Source organism: Anolis carolinensis, chromosome 1 (genome assembly GCF_035594765.1).
Source record: "Anolis carolinensis isolate JA03-04 chromosome 1, rAnoCar3.1.pri, whole genome shotgun sequence".
NCBI lineage: Eukaryota > Metazoa > Chordata > Lepidosauria > Squamata > Dactyloidae > Anolis > Anolis carolinensis.
The window spans coordinates 347,652,650-347,668,665 of record NC_085841.1 but is presented as its reverse complement, the minus strand read 5'-3'; the positions used below and the strand labels follow the sequence as shown (position 1 = coordinate 347,668,665).

The 16,016-nt window shown below is 43.5% G+C and overlaps 1 protein-coding gene across 3 annotated transcripts in view; it reads right to left on the bottom strand.

The window, feature by feature from the left end:
* Positions 1–16,016, bottom strand: part of wdr25 (WD repeat domain 25) — a 154,074-nt gene that overhangs the window by 13,594 nt on the left and 124,464 nt on the right. For all 3 annotated transcript variants that reach the window (XR_010002187.1, XM_003224852.4, XM_008116932.3), the window contains exon 5: positions 7,828–7,998. Coding sequence is in view for 2 of the 3 variants with exons in the window: in XM_003224852.4 (XP_003224900.1) it covers positions 7,828–7,998 (171 nt within the window). In the remaining variant the exon portion in view is untranslated. The remainder of the gene's footprint in view (positions 1–7,827; positions 7,999–16,016) is intronic.

The window sequence follows — 16,016 nt, the reverse complement described above, 5'->3', positions numbered from 1 at the left end:
GGCTGGGAAACAGGAGCGAAGGCTGGAAACAAGGACAAGGCTTGAGCAGGAACGAGGCTTGAAACGGAGCGCGCTGTTCAGACACAACTCGCTCCGGAGGCTGACGAATTGACTCCGCAAAGTTACTCCGCGGGTAAAACACCTATATAGAGTCTAACTTTCCCGCCGAGAGCAGTTCTCTGGGAACCAGAAACGAAAGCTAATCTCTGAGACCAGATGTTTGACTCATCTCATGGAAAGCAGGCTTAATTGGCTAAATTCTTAGCAATTATTCTAGCACTCCTGCGCGAGGCCGCTTCCAAACCTCTCTGTTGTTTACAAAACTCATGGCGAGAAAACACAGGAGAAGTAGCCTCAGTGTTTGTTTGACATACTTCTGGAACATAACCCTCTTGCAGGTGCAAGGTTCCCAGATCTGGCTGGGAAGAATCTGTCTGGGAAGAATCCAGTTCTGACTGGGAAGGTAAAAAACCCAAGTTTTCTTCTTCATCAGGCATCACAATGTCATGAGCAGGACTACAAGGCCCATGGGTCATCACACTATCCCCCTCCTCAAGCCCCCTCCCAAACTGGGACTCTCTCCCCGAGGCGCGAGGTCGTGGCTTGGCGGGATAGGTCTGATGAAAGCGACGGGTTAGATCAGGAGCATGGACTGTGGAGGCGTCTTCCCAAGAGCGTTCCTCAGGGCCAAAACCCACCCAGTCAATGAGATATTGCAGGCGGCGGCGGTGAAAGCGAGAATCCAAAATGTCCTGAACCTCGAACTCGTCCTCCCCATCCACCAAAATAGGGACGGGGGCCGGCCGGTCTACATCTGGCCGCACACCATCCGCCGGAAGGAGCAGGGAGCGGTGAAACACTGGGTGAATGCGCATTGAACGCGGAAGTTGGAGTTTGAAAGTCACGGGGTTTAATTGCGCCACCACTGGATAGGGACCAATGAAACGGGCATCTAACTTCCGGCAAGGGCGATGGGAGGGCAAAAAGCGAGTGGACAGAAAAACCCGATCTCCTACCTTGATTTCGGGGCCCGGCTGGCGATGTTTGTCCGCGTGACGTTTATAGTCTTCCTTGGCTTGTTCCAGTTGCTGGAGCAAAAGTTGTTGTACCGCTGTGAGTTCCTGCAGCCATTCTTCTGCTGCGGGAACTTCTGAAGTTTCAATGACAGGGGGAAAGAAACGTGGATGGAAGCCGTAGTTTGCAAAGAACGGCGTTTCTTTTGTAGAAGCCTGGACTCCATTGTTGTAGGCAAACTCCGACAGTGGTAACAGAGAAGCCCAATTGTCCTGTTGGTAGTTTATATAACAGCGAAGGTACTGTTCCAAAGTGGCATTGGTGCGCTCCGTTTGCCCATCCGTTTGGGGATGATGAGCTGAAGATAAACGAGAGTCTATGCCCAATAGTTTTTGTAGTGCCTTCCAGAAACGAGAGGTGAATTGGGATCCACGGTCTGTGACCAAACTCTTGGGCAATCCATGTAGTCTGAAAACATGTTGGAGGAATAAATCTGCAGTCTCTTGGGCCGTGGGAAGGCCTTCACAGGGAATGAAATGGGCTAACTTGGTGAAAAGGTCCACCACCACTAGGATCGTGGTGAATCCACAGGAAGGTGGTAAGTCAGTGATAAAATCCGCAGAAATTATTTCCCATGGGCGAGATGGGGTAGGAAGGGGGTGTAGAAGCCCTGAGGGCTTCTCCCTTCTTATCTTGGAGCGCTGGCATACTGGGCAGGTGTTGACATATTTTTCCACATCTTTGCGGATCTTAGGCCACCAGAAATCTCTTAGGATCAAATGCATGGTTTTAAATAGTCCGAAATGCCCTGCTGGTTTGCAGTCATGACACAGACGAAGTGCTTTTTCCCTGCCCGGTCCGGGTGGGATATAAACATGATTTCTATAGCAAAGCAGTCCATCTTTAAGCGAAAAGGGAAAATGCAGACCTTGACGAAGTTGGTCCTGCGCCCAGGCATCTGCTTGCTGACTAGCCCTGATTTCTTGAGCACAGATGGGTCCTGGAGTAGAGGGAGTTGAATCAATGGGAGTGGATTTGGTGTTCCCCACTGTGAGCGTGGCAAAGTTCTCGGGTTGTAGTAGTTGGGATTCAAAGGTCTCCTTGCGTCCTGCAGCGTATTCCGGTTTACGTGACAGGGCGTCTGCTTGCTTGGTTTGGGCTGGGGTCACATAATGAATCTGGAAGTTGAAACGTTCAAAGAATAAAGCCCAACGTTGCTGCCTCTGATTTAGCTTGCGGGCAGTTCTTAGATGCTCTAGATTCCGATGATCAGTGTGGACTTCAATGGGAAATTTGGCCCCTTCTAGCCAATGTCTCCAAGTTTCAAAAGCTGCCTTTATGGCTAATAGTTCTTTTTCCCAAATGGTATAGTTCCTCTCTGGTGCGGTAAGTTGACGAGAATAATAGGCACAAGGATGAAGGTGATCTCCCACCGGTTGTAGGAGCACAGCCCCAATTGCCACATCAGAGGCGTCCGCTTGCACCACAAAAAGGGTTTCAGGATCTGGATGCTGAAGGATTGGCTGGGATGTGAATAATTTCTTTAGTTGCTGGAACCCTTTCTCTGCTTGATCAGTCCAGCGGAAGGGCTGTTTCCCACGGATGCAGCTGGTGATTGGGTCAGACCAGCGGGCAAAATCTGGAATGAACTTGCGGTAATAGTTCGCGAACCCCAAGAATCGCTGCACCTCTTTCTTGTTGGTTGGCGCCCGCCATTCCAATACTGCTGAAACTTTTGCCGGGTCCATGGAGAGCCCTAGAGGCGAGATGCGGTACCCCAGGAAATCTACCTCTTGTAGATCAAAAGCGCATTTTTCCAGCTTGGCATAAAGTCCATGATCCCGCAATCGTTGTAACACCATTTTAACGTGGTTCTCATGTTCTGATTGTGATCTAGAAAACACCAAAAAATCGTCCAGGTAGATGATCAAGAACCGATCTAGATAGTCCTGAAAAATGTCATTGACAAAATGCTGGAACGTTGCGGGAGCTCCGCATAATCCATAATTCATAACTCGGGACTCGAATAATCCGAATTTAGTCTGGAAGGCGGTCTTCCACTCGTCCCCTTCTCTGATGCGAACTAGATTATAAGCCCCCCGTAGGTCCAGCTTGGTGTAGACCTTGGCTCCTCGAAGTCGGTCTAATAGATCCGAGATTAAGGGCAGGGGATAGCTGTTCCGCTTAGTGATATTGTTCAATGCTCTGTAGTCCACCACCAAGCGTAATTCCCCTGACTTCTTCTTCACAAACATCACTGGGGAGGCGGCTGGGGATTGAGAGGGTCTGATGAATCCTTTGCGAAGGTTTGTCTCTATGAATTCCCTGAGAGCTTCTTGCTCTGGTTCAGTCAGGGAGTAGAGATGCCCTCGCGGGATCGGGGCCCCCTCCACCAAGTCAATGGCACAGTCATAAGGCCTATGTGGGGGTAATTTTTCGGCTTCTTTTTCATTGAATACATCCCAATACTCGGAGTACTTCTTTGGCAAGGTGATAATGGGCTCGGTGTCTGTGGCATGGCAGACCTTGGCTACGAGGCAATGGTTTTGGCAGTACTTTGAAGCAAACTGCAGTTCTCTGTTGGACCAGGAGATGCTTGGGTCGTGAAGTGTCAGCCATGGAATCCCCAAAATCACAGGGAAATGGGGAACTTCAGTAACAAAGAAGGAAATCTCTTCCATATGTTCCCTTATCCACATCCTGGTGGGTTCCGACCACTGGCTTACGGGGCCCGTCTTGAGAGGACGGCCATCGATGGCTTGCACCACACGGGCATTCTTGAAGTCATGATATTGTAATCCCAGAGAGTCGGCATACTCTCTATCAATGAAATTGTTGGTAGCTCCTGAGTCTATCATGGCGTGGATCATGACGGGTCCCTTTTTTGCTGACCATAAGGTGACCACTAGAAGGAACAGGACCCCGGTTGGCGGCTCTTGAATGGGTTTCTTGACCGGGTTGGCGAGCCTCTCTACGCCCGGTCGTTGGCTTCCCCCGCCGGCGGTGTGCCAGCCGCCTCAGACGCCTTCGTCTCCGTGGAGGACGCCGCCGCAAGACAGGCGGCGGGCTTCCCTTTGGCTGGGCACTCTCTGGCGAAGTGGCCCCCATTCCCGCAATACCAACAGAGATTTAGGCGTTGGCGGCGGGCCTTCTCGGCGGCATCTAATCTGGGACGCACATTGCCCAACTGCATCGGCACCTCCTCGCTCCCTCTGGGGTATGGGGATGGTGGTGGGGGTCTCCACACTGGACGCGGCTGAACGCTGGCGGGAGCGGGGGGTTTTGCCCCAGCTCTACCGCTCTGGCCTCGTACCCACTGTTTCCTGTTGGCAATCATGACTTCAGCCCGTAAACATTGATCGATGAGTGCTTCAAGCGTTTGGGGAGGATCCACCTTGGAGATTTCCTCCAGCATTTCAATGTTGAGACCCTCCCGAAATTGTCCTCTGAGGGCAACATCGTTCCAGCCGGTGTTGTGGGCCAGCACTCGGAACTCGGCTATGTACTGAGACATGGGTCTGTCTCCTTGGAAGAGGCGGCGGAGTTTGTGCCCGGCTGCCTCCAAATTGTCCTCGATTCCCCAGGTCGCCTTAAGGTGGTCCAAGAAATGTTGCGCTGACCTTAGATGTGGGGAGGCTTGGTCGAACAGAGCCGTCGCCCAGTTAGCCGCTGGCCCGTCTAGGAGACTGTAAATCCACGCCACCTTGATGTCTTCCTGGGGGAACTCGGCATCACGGGCCTCTAGATAAGCTTGGCATTGGCGACGGAAAACATGAACCTTAGAAGCTTCTCCAGTAAACTTGGTTGGCAACGCCATGGCCGGAAGACGGATTCCGCGTTCCTTCAAACCCTTTATTTCCCCATCCTGTGCATTGAGCTTATCACGGATTCGGTCCACCTCATCCTTGTCGATGGTGTAGGTAAGCGGCTGCCCACCCGGCACGGTTCCGGTAGACATTCTGGCCTTGGTTAATTGGTGCTTATGGGAGGCGGAGTCAAACTGTCACGACCCAGGCTACAGAGCACCAATAACCATACGCAGAGGCCAGATTCTATCTAATATCTTTATTAAGGAAATATATAAAGTTAATAAAAGCAAATGTAAAAGTTAGTCCAGAAGCAGACCTTTCAGGAAAGGTCAAAATTAGTCCAAGGAAACAATGTCCAATATGAAATATTAAGGTCCAAAGTTGTAATCCAATAACCGAAACACTCACTTTGCCAGGCAAAGTGAGGGGAGATGACAAGGTCCTTTAGTCCATGAACTTGAGCAAGGCTAGGAAATAACTTGATACTTGAAACAAGGCTTGAATCGTGGAACAAGGTAACGAGGAACAAGAACAAGGTCCGTGGAATAACTTGGTAAAATCCGTGAAACAAGGCAAGGTTTAGTCCTGGGAAACAAGGCAAGGTCCGTAGGTAAACAAAGGCTGGGAAACAGGAGCGAAGGCTGGAAACAAGGACAAGGCTTGAGCAGGAACGAGGCTTGAAACGGAGCGCGCTGTTCAGACACAACTCGCTCCGGAGGCTGACGAATTGACTCCGCAAAGTTACTCCGCGGGTAAAACACCTATATAGAGTCTAACTTTCCCGCCGAGAGCAGTTCTCTGGGAACCAGAAACGAAAGCTAATCTCTGAGACCAGATGTTTGACTCCTTAAAGATTCTCATGGAAAGCAGGCTTAATTGGCTAAATTCTTAGCAATTATTCTAGCACTCCTGCGCGAGGCCGCTTCCAAACCTCTCTGTTGTTTACAAAACTCATGGCGAGAAAACACAGGAGAAGTAGCCTCAGTGTTTGTTTGACATACTTCTGGAACATAACCCTCTTGCAGGTGCAAGGTTCCCAGATCTGGCTGGGAAGAATCTGTCTGGGAAGAATCCAGTTCTGACTGGGAAGGTAAAAAACCCAAGTTTTCTTCTTCATCAGGCATCACAATGTCATGAGCAGGACTACAAGGCCCATGGGTCATCACAGGATCGGGCAAATATGGAAGCGAGGTGGAGAAAGTAACGTGGGGGAAGTCTCCCTGACACCCAGGCAATGCCGTGTATATAAGTTAGTGTCATATATGGGTCAGAATGTACAGACAGAATGTACAGGTTCTACCTGTGTTACCTCTCTTCATCATTTTGAGGCAGACAAATAAGTCCTAAGTCACCTATTAATGTTAATGTGCACACAATGGCCAAACCAAGTACAAGAGACAGAAGCTTGCTCTTGTACCTCACTTACAAATTATGACTCTGCCTTAAGGCATTTAGCAAGTAGAGAGTATCATCCTAGATGGAATACAGGAACTTGCTTTATGTCAGGTCAAATTATTTTGTCTGTCTAGCTCTGTACTGTTTACCTGAGTAGACAATAACTTTTGGGGAGCGGAGACCTGCTCCCTGATGCCGTTGACTGGAGATGGCAGGGACTGTCACATGCAAAGCATACCACCTATCACTGAGCTGCCATCCATTCCAGAATCTGGAAGGGTAACTTTTTGAACTCCCTCCCACAGTCAGCATAGTAAACAATGCCAAGCTCTGGTCTATCCTACATGTCCACATTCCATAGTGAAGATGGAAACGTATGTCCTTCCAAATCTGACACAGACATAAATTCCAATGAGAATTCAAACATGTGCTAGAGAACAAAGACTGCTAGAAAAGAAAGCTGGTCTAGCAATCAGAACACAAGTGGAACTGTGCAAAAAAGGGCAGTGTATACAGGGCCGTAGCCAGAAAAAAATTTCGGGAGGGGTTTTGAAAATTTCCGGGGGGGGGGGGTTGAACCCCTAGCACATACCCCTCCCCGCTACAAACCTGTCAATATCTGCTTGAGATAGTGCCTGGAGGGACTCTTAATGTTTTGCATCTCATAGACTTAGCATGGGGATTTGGTTAACCAGTTAAAATTCATGAGTAAACGAGATTTTTTTTATAACTTGAAAATTTTCGGGGGGGGGGGGGGTTGAACCCCTAAACCCCCCCCCCCTCGCTACAGGCCTGAGTGTATAGTATTTTCAAAAAGAAAGTCAACTTTTATTAAGTTTTTAAAAGTGCTAAAACAATACTTGACAGTATATGCAGCATACTCCAGCACTGCCACTCTTGTTTCCTCCTGCATGCCTATTTCTTACAGTCTTTGTCTGATTAAGACATATAGCTCTTTTGAAAGTTTGCAGATTTTGCATTTGCTCTTACTGCCTTGATAATTATCCAGACTAGTTCTCAGGATAGAAACTTGCTGGTGACACATGCCCGTGGAAGCCACCTTAAATCGTCAGAAGTCAATTTTAGACCAAGACATAGTGGCAGCAAAGATACAGCAACAAATGTTGGTGTTAGCAGAGTAATTTTATCTCCTGACAAGGGTGGGTTTTATTGCCATCCTCCACACTTTCATGGAGGCACCATTTGTCATTTTTCATCTGCCACTGTGCTGCCTTCTTTATCAACTCCACTTGTGGTGGTGCATTTACAGCAGCGATGTTGATCAAAATTGGAGTTTGAGACATCTACCTTCAAGTCTAGGTTCAGTGACGAAGTAACAATGGCCTGGCAGAGAGAGACTGAAAATCATACCCTCTTCATGCACTCAATCAATCAAGATGCAAGGCTGTGCTGCTGTTCCCACAAATACCACACTGGGTTGAATAGCAGTAGAGCCCAATGGAAGGATTAGCAAAACCACATCATCCTCTAGCCAGTCAGCTGCAATGACACAAATTAGATTTTGCCCCTTTCCAAGAGAAAAAAAGCTGTTATAAATGAATATTTTGAATGTGTCACTAAAAAAGAAATATAACATAAAATATCTCACATGAAAGATTTGATTGGAGACCTTCGCAGCTGTGTGGAAGTCCCATGCAATGATGGTACGGTCCGCTGAATCTTGGCTTACTGCATCAGTGCTGGTAAGAAATTCTCCTCCTCCTGGGAGGAACATGATATCCAAGGTCTGCTGTACTGCAGCTTTGTAGACTTTTATTATCTGCAATTCAAAAATACCATAAGGCAACCATTGTTTCAGTGCTCCCTCATATATACTGATTTTTCAACCAGAACCAGTAAAGTAGAACAGCAGTTGTTCACAGAGACAGATGAAAGGAGGGAGGGAGATAATTCAAAACAGGGAAGAAAGGAGAATATGTCCAGCCCTATCTTCTGCCATGCCAGCTCTCAGTGCTATCTAGTTCAGCTAGGTCTGGAGGGATTTACAGTTCACCAGCACAATTAATAATCCACAATTAAGAGAGAGGACTAGAAGTCTAGGGTCTAATGCACCTCAAGAAGTGCATGATTGCCACTGTATGTGTGCTTACTTAGAGAAAGTCTGGATTTAATGCTGAACTCCTGGATTCTGTCTGTTTAGGATTAATGCATAAAAAAGATTCATCTTTAACAAGTGCTCTTCTTTAGCCTACTGAAATGCACGCTTATGCTTTTCATTAGAAATGAAAATTATCTTGGAAGTAACATATTAATAATAATAAAACTTTATTTGTATTCCGCCCTATCTCCCCGAGGGGACTCGGGGCGGATTAGGGTTTCGGTCAGCCCTCTACATTTGGGGATTTGATTATTCATAGATTTAATTAAAATGTTCTCTCCATGAATCTCTAGGTTCTCCAGTGCAACTTTATGGTCAATCATTGGAAGTCATGCTGGAGGAACTAGATGCCTGGAGGAAACATGTCTCATCTAGATCCGCTAGTGTGATTCTATGATCAATGTCCAGGAAAGGCTAACCCTAGAGTTTTGCTGGACGACCTAGAGATTGCTGATTGTACTTTAAACCTCCAGCATGAAGAAATAAACTCTTCAAAGAAATTGTTCCTCTGACTTCTACTGTGCTAATATATTACAAACAAGAAAACAACCACAAACTTTGAAAGCCTCCTTATCTTACTCATTTGCCAGAGTAAAGAGAATACTTTGGGAGAGGACACTGTAACTCCTCTTCTGAACAAAAAGACCTGGAATTGGATCCTCCCACTACTTTTCCCCTCCACTACCCACTTGGTTAAATAGCTATAAAACAAAATACAATTAAAATGAAGAAGTCCTGGAAATACTGCGTAGTGCACAAACCAATTAAGACTCTTGGAGTTTTTTTCCTCCAAAATGTGTGTGGTAATAGCAAATTGATCTGCATTATTTCTGCAAGGAAATAATGGTACTTGGATCACTCAATTCAAAAGTGAAGCAGCATTATCACGGGAGTAAATGTAAACCACAGGCTGGCAGAGCAACTGTCAAAATAAATAATACTTTACATATCAAAGAGACCTTCATGGCTCCCAGTCCCTTCCTTTAGGATGAAAATATTGGTTAGGCAAGTGGTTGGGTGGGGGGAGAAGAGTCCATATCAGCAATCTGCAGCAAAAAATTTTGAATGATTTAAAGTTGAACAAAGAATACGTGGGTTTTTATTGGAAGTGGTTGCTTGGCAACGGGAATCTTTGGGAAGGAGTGGATGTTGACAGTTGGAAAGATCAGAAGGGAGAAAAGCACAAAAGTGCAGAGGATGCAAGACAAGCAACCAGAGGGACGGAAGCTAATTAGCGGCAGACGGGGGACATAAAAGCAAAGGGAGAAAAAGCAAGGAGCTAGTAAACGGGAGTCCCGGAGGAAGCGTGCATAGATATTTTGGTCACGCATTAAGAAGGTCCCTAAAATAAAATGAAATATATGATTAGGGTCCTCAGAAACTCAATGTTTGTTTGAAAGCGCTGTGAAATGTATCTACACATGGATATAAATATAGCATGTATTTTATGCTTATACCGAGAGGGATGCTACATGGATCTTTTTCCCCCCTTCCTTCCATATTTATATCCAAACAAGTTAACTCTCAGTTAACTATGGAAATTGCTGGAGGCTGGATAAATATAATTTCTGGTTGCTTGAGAGTTACTATAAAAATAGATCTTACTTTACCCCATACTATACCATATCATAAACTCTGTATTGACCTGATATTACCATTGAAATACATTAATTAAAAGCAAATTAAAACAAATAAAGACAAACTAAACTAAATATAACACTGTTTTACTGTAATTAAAAAATAACTTAAAAAAATATTATTTATTTGATTTTTTTGCCAGTTGCTTGAGTCCCAGTTAACTCAGAGTCTATTCTATTGTATTACACATTTTAGAAACAAAACTGAAAACAAAGAAATAAAAAATAGCAAGGTGATTTTTGTTTGCTTGTGTGAAATTTCCTTGCACTCAGAGATTACCATACTTCTTCTTCATTACTACTACTACTACTACTACTACTATTGTTATTCCCTTATATCCAAGGGAAGGCTAATCAAGTCAGATGATTTATCCTTTTTGTTCAGTATTGTCTATACTGAATGGCCCCATCCATCCAGGGTTTTGGACAAAAAAAGTCTTTTTAGGTCTTGGAGAAGATAATAGCCAAGATTCATGGAAGCACCAGATGGATACCAAAGCCTGTCAGAATAGTATTGCCTCAGTTGCTGTGGCAATACAGCCAAAGCGGAGGACAGCAAAATGTGCAGAGGATCATTCTTCATCATAGGAGGCTTAGCTAGACTGGTGGATTAAGGAAGCAGGATTTCTCATGGAGCCTCTATTAGATGTTCATAAACCAGCCAGGCACCAGCCAAGAAAATTCATCCCCAGCTCTCTGGTAGCGGAGAAATAGGCAGACTATGTATGAGGTGAGAACATGGCAAAGGAGAGGAAATAGAAAGAGTGGGAGAAGAGGGGAAGGAAGGAAGACAACAGTGAAAAGACGCTCTCACCAATGTAACTCAGCAATGGAATACAACCCCAATGAGGTTTGCCTAGCATCTTCAAGATCGAAATTTTGTTTTCTTCAATAGATAAAAATGTTTTTGTTCCCATAGTCATCTTCGCATGGCTTCCCACCCTTTGCGCTGAGGATTTCAATGTGTTCATGCATTGATGCATTTGTATTCTGATATAATAGGCTGTATGCATCCATCCATTTCATTAAGGATTAAGGGTAAGGGCATACTCTCCAATTATTCTGATTTGGCAGAGAGACTCCCAATCAATCCTCTGTTGTCCCATTTTCTCCAGCTGTTTTTAAAAGTCCAGTTTTCTTTTTTCTCCTCTTGCTTTCCTTCTTTGTCCTCAGCTTACTTGATGGCTCCAAACTGAGTTTAACATGCAAAAAAGTGGGTTGCTCTCACATCTCAGGGAGGAGATGTGAAGACAAAATCATTCCCTTTCCAGTAGATTCAAGCAAAAGCAAACTGCTGCAGCCCCTCCTTTGTTTCTGCATCTTGTCTCTTTAACTATTTTTGGAATCTTGATAGCCCTCTAATATAGCTTGGTGATATGTGTCCTGGTTTCCATAATTTTTAAAATAATGCCCATCTAAGAATTGTATGGTGCTTTGTAAACCTGATATAGTTCAGGACCTCAACGTGTCTTAATCGGGCAGACAATTCAGAATGGCAAAGAGGTCATAGAGAAAGGAGGAGGAGAACATTGAGTTGACATCTGAGGTCTAAACTAAGATGAAAGCAGCAATGATGGTTGTGGTTCTCCTTTTTCACCACATTCCATGCTACTCGCTAGTATTAGGCCTCGTGAACATAAAATGAATTCAAAACTCCTATATGAGAAAAAAGGATCTATTAAAAGGTTGGAAAGTGTTCGTTTAGCACAAAAATGTGTTATTAAATTTGTGCTCTGGTAGGTTTCTGAGAGCAAAAAAAATATTTAAACCCCGCAGTTTCAAAATCCTGACATACTCTAGCAGGCTAATCTTTCCACTTGATTTTTTGGAACAGGTTTATTTTACAAAAACGTATTCAAAGGCCTATAGTCTGCTTGCTGAAGCTCAGCATCCCTAGATACTTATAAATGGCTTTGAGAAAAAGGCACAATAGTATCTGATGTTAACAAAATCCAGTATTATGCCATATATTTTCTTCATGCTAAACCGAAGAGACTTTGAGGCTGAAGGCTTACTTCATAAAAGATCATTTTTGGGCATATGTAAACCACTTGAGGCAAATACATCTACTTTTGAATTTGATTACAGCACACATAAAACTAAATTCTAAGTCTTATTTTTGGACCAATTCTCTGCCAATAACACTTTTCTGCTGTAAACTATCCATTTCCACAGTCCAAATTCACTGCACAAGCCAATGTTACCCTGGCCAAAAACACAACTTAAAGTTTTCTTCTGCAATTGCACTTGCCAGAGAAAGGTAAGGAGAGTCACATTTTCCTTCTATTTATCACTTTAATGTAGGTATGTATTTATTTATTTTTTGCAACTATTAATTAGCTACTATTCAGCCAAAGTGTTGGGAGCAATCTACAAAATAAATAAAAGCAAGTCACAGCAGTGCACAATGAAACACCAGCAGAGTTAAGACTGAAAGCTGTAAAAATCCTGTTTTCTTTTTTTTTTAGTTTTACCAACTGGTACTTAAAGGAATGCAAGCACAAGCGTGTAGAAAAAGGAGCTCCCATGTTGTTTAGGGTTGTATAGGTCAAAACTGTTTTTAGAAGTGCAACAGGAGTCAATGTTGACCTATAGTGGTCCCAATTACTACATGTTGCTTATTTTGTGCTATTTGTGGTTTCCTGGAAGTTCGCAAAGGCAGCTCATGAATAAGTATATGAAGTGATCTAAAGCAGGGCTTTTTAAATGTTTCCACTCATAACTGCTTTCTCTCCAAGGAATTTTTATGTGATTTCAGTTATATAGGTATATAATATAGATATAAAAATCAAATATTCACTGAGAATAAATTAGCATTTGCAAGGTTTGCTAAACTGGCTGGGTTTTCTTTTTATTAAGTACAACTGAAGCATCTTCTTTAGAGCCCACTATAAACACTGCACAACAGATTTTGTAACTGTTTAAAACAGTCACTAGGTGACATTCAGAAATCTTTTACTGTTCCTAAATTTTTCAAGATCCCAGCATTGAGCTAAGGGGACTCCATTTGAGGTTGGGACCCACTATTTAAGAAGCAGTGATGCAAAGAATATGCTCCCAAGTGGGAATAACTGTGGCTAGGCTATCTCTGTCCAGCTGCTGAAAGGCACTTCATACAACAGTTGCATTTGGACTTCTATAATAATATAATATAATACAACTTTATTCTTATAACCCGCCTCCATCTCCCCAAAGGGACTCGGGGCAGCTTACATGGGGACCAAGCCCGAAGAACAGTGTACAAGATAGAAAATAAAAATGCACAACAATATAATTGAAAGCAATTAAAACCACAGAGTAAAAGCATCATAAAATACATCAATAAACATCCAAAAAGTGGGATAAAATAAAATTGCAAGGGGAAAGGGCAGGGTTTGGGCAAAACGAAACAAAATATGACCAGGAATGGAAATAAAGTGCTAGAAGCCACTACAGTAAACAATTTGGACTGGGCAGAAATAAATTACGAGCTGACCTATTGTTCAAAGGCATGTTGAAACATCCATGTCTTCAAGTCTTTACGGAATGTGGACAGGGTGGGGGCTAGTCTGATTTCCCTGGGGAGAGAGTACCAGAGCTGGGAGCCACTACCAAGAAGGCCCTCATCCCCACATGTGACGGAGGTGGGAGCAAGAGAGGGGCCTCCCAGGCAGATCTAAGAGCCCGCGCCAGTTCATAGGTTGAGACATGGTCACGAAGATAAGCAGGACCCGAATCATTAAGGACTTTGTAGGTCATAACCTGCACTTTGAATTGGGATTGGAAAATTATTGGCAGCCAGTGATGCTGCTTCAGAAGAGCAACTTCAAAATTTCCACAAGTCCATCTCATTTTCATTTAAAAGGGCAAGAGAACCGGGCATCATCAGCATACTCAAACTGATAGCACTTTTTCCCAAGTCTCTTATGACCTATAGTATGTCATGTATACTGCCAATGTGGCACACAGTACATTAATTATTTCTCAATAATGAGGCTGGTCATTAGATCAAAAATGCTAGTGTTTCAAGGACAATTAACTCAAGTCTTCCACTTCCTTACAGTTCACCTTTCTGAATGGTAGGAAAATTGGCTGTAATCGTTCAGAGTGCTGCTGCAACTGTATTACAGTTTATACACTACTAGGTATACTTTATAAATGTTAGCATTGATTTAATATCAATATCAGTAGTGGCAATCTCACTTTGATAAACTAACATCATTCTTGGTGAAAAGCCAGGGAAGTGTTCAATTTATACAGTATATGAAAGTGTTTCCAGGCTCTGAAAAGCAATCTGAAATCAATGTGTGATAAAAGACAAGGTATACTCTAAAGAAGCAACCACCAAGGCCATATCTGGAAAAATACCATCCCTTCATTTGGGCACCCTACATATCCCTAATTATTTTATTTTAATACCTTCCAAGTTAAGAACAGTAACTCCCTATAGGATCCTTCAACTGGGCATTTCTACTGCCAAAAATTATCAAATATGTTCATGTATAAATCAATTTCATGTATAAACTGAGGCAAGTTTTAGGTCCAAAATGATGGTTTTTCCTGATAAGAACAAAGGTAAAGGTTAGGGGCATGAACCAAGTATCTTCCTCTCCTTTAAAAATGCATAGGGAGGCCATACTTAGGAAGAGCTACAGAGAAGGAGAATATCTGTTCATTTGGGCACAACTGGAATTCGGCAGCAACATGGGGGAGCTATTTTGGATGCTTAAGACAAAGTGAAGCAATAGCAGCCATTTTAATTACAGGGTTAAATTCATAAGGTTTTTTTGCAGAGACTGTGGAGGCCAATTTGAATTCAGTTAGAGAGAAGCAGTAGTGGCCATGTTAAGTAGGGCATTAAGTGATAAGGATATCTGTAGAGACACTGTGGTGGCCAGTTTTAATTCAAATGTTCATAGAAGTCTTTGCAGATAACCTTATGCACTTAATCCCTTACTTAACATGGCTGCTGCTAAAGTGGCTTCACCACACTGCTGCTGAAGTCTGCTTGGTCTGAAAAAGAAGATTGAAGAAGGAGGAAGGCCTGGCTTTCATTCTCTGGTTTGGACAAAGAAGGGGTAATGGGGTGGGAGTTTCTTGCTTCTGCCTCTTCTCACTGCCTTCATGCTGGTCCCTATTCCAAGAGTGACCCATGTATAAGTCAATCCAGGTTTTCTGTGTAGTGTTTTTGTCTTATACAAATGCCTGACTTCTAAACATATATACACAGTAAATAGTGGTTAGATGCAAGGGAAGCTGCTGGCAACATGTACTTGAAGTCTGCATAGGCTGGTGACATACATACAAGGGTTTCAAGCTGTTCTCAACGATCACACAACAAAAGCTGATCTCCCACTGAAGCAACAAATCTATGGCTGGGTTATATCTCACTACAATATGGCTACATGTTGCAGAGAAGAATACTCTGCCATATAAAAGGCTCCTCCATATAAAAGATTTCTCCACACAAAAAACTCATTGCAAAGGAAAAACCTTTAGCTTGTTTTCTGTGTAGTTAAAGATGAGCACATTCATGGCTTATTCTGAGTAAATACCATGCTGCATAAGAAGGAAAAAATAACCAGGAAGGGATAATATACTTGGACATATAAACCAAGTTTTCTACTTTGGTGCTCCCCCAAAAAGCACAGTTTGAAAGCCAACATCAACCTAAGGAAGGAGAGCTGAAGAAGAAATTGAGAAACTACATGTACCACTACAATGCTCATGTTCAGTCAGAATAAGGTATGCATTATGTCTTTTCATAATGTACAAATACAGCCAATGAGGGCTAAATAAGGTTCAGCCCTAAATACTCTGAAGGCACCAGATCGTGGAAAGCTAAGCAGAATCACACCCACCCAGTTACAACTTGAAAGAGAGACACACAAGGAATATCAGGCACTGTAGCCCAGGCTTCTTAAACTTTTTCCATTCACGACCCTTCTCCACCAGATATATTTTTGCAACTCCCAGTATATACATTTAAAAAATAACTATATAAAAAGAAACCATTTCTTGATAACTAATCAGGATTTGCAAAGCTTACTAAATAGGCTGATT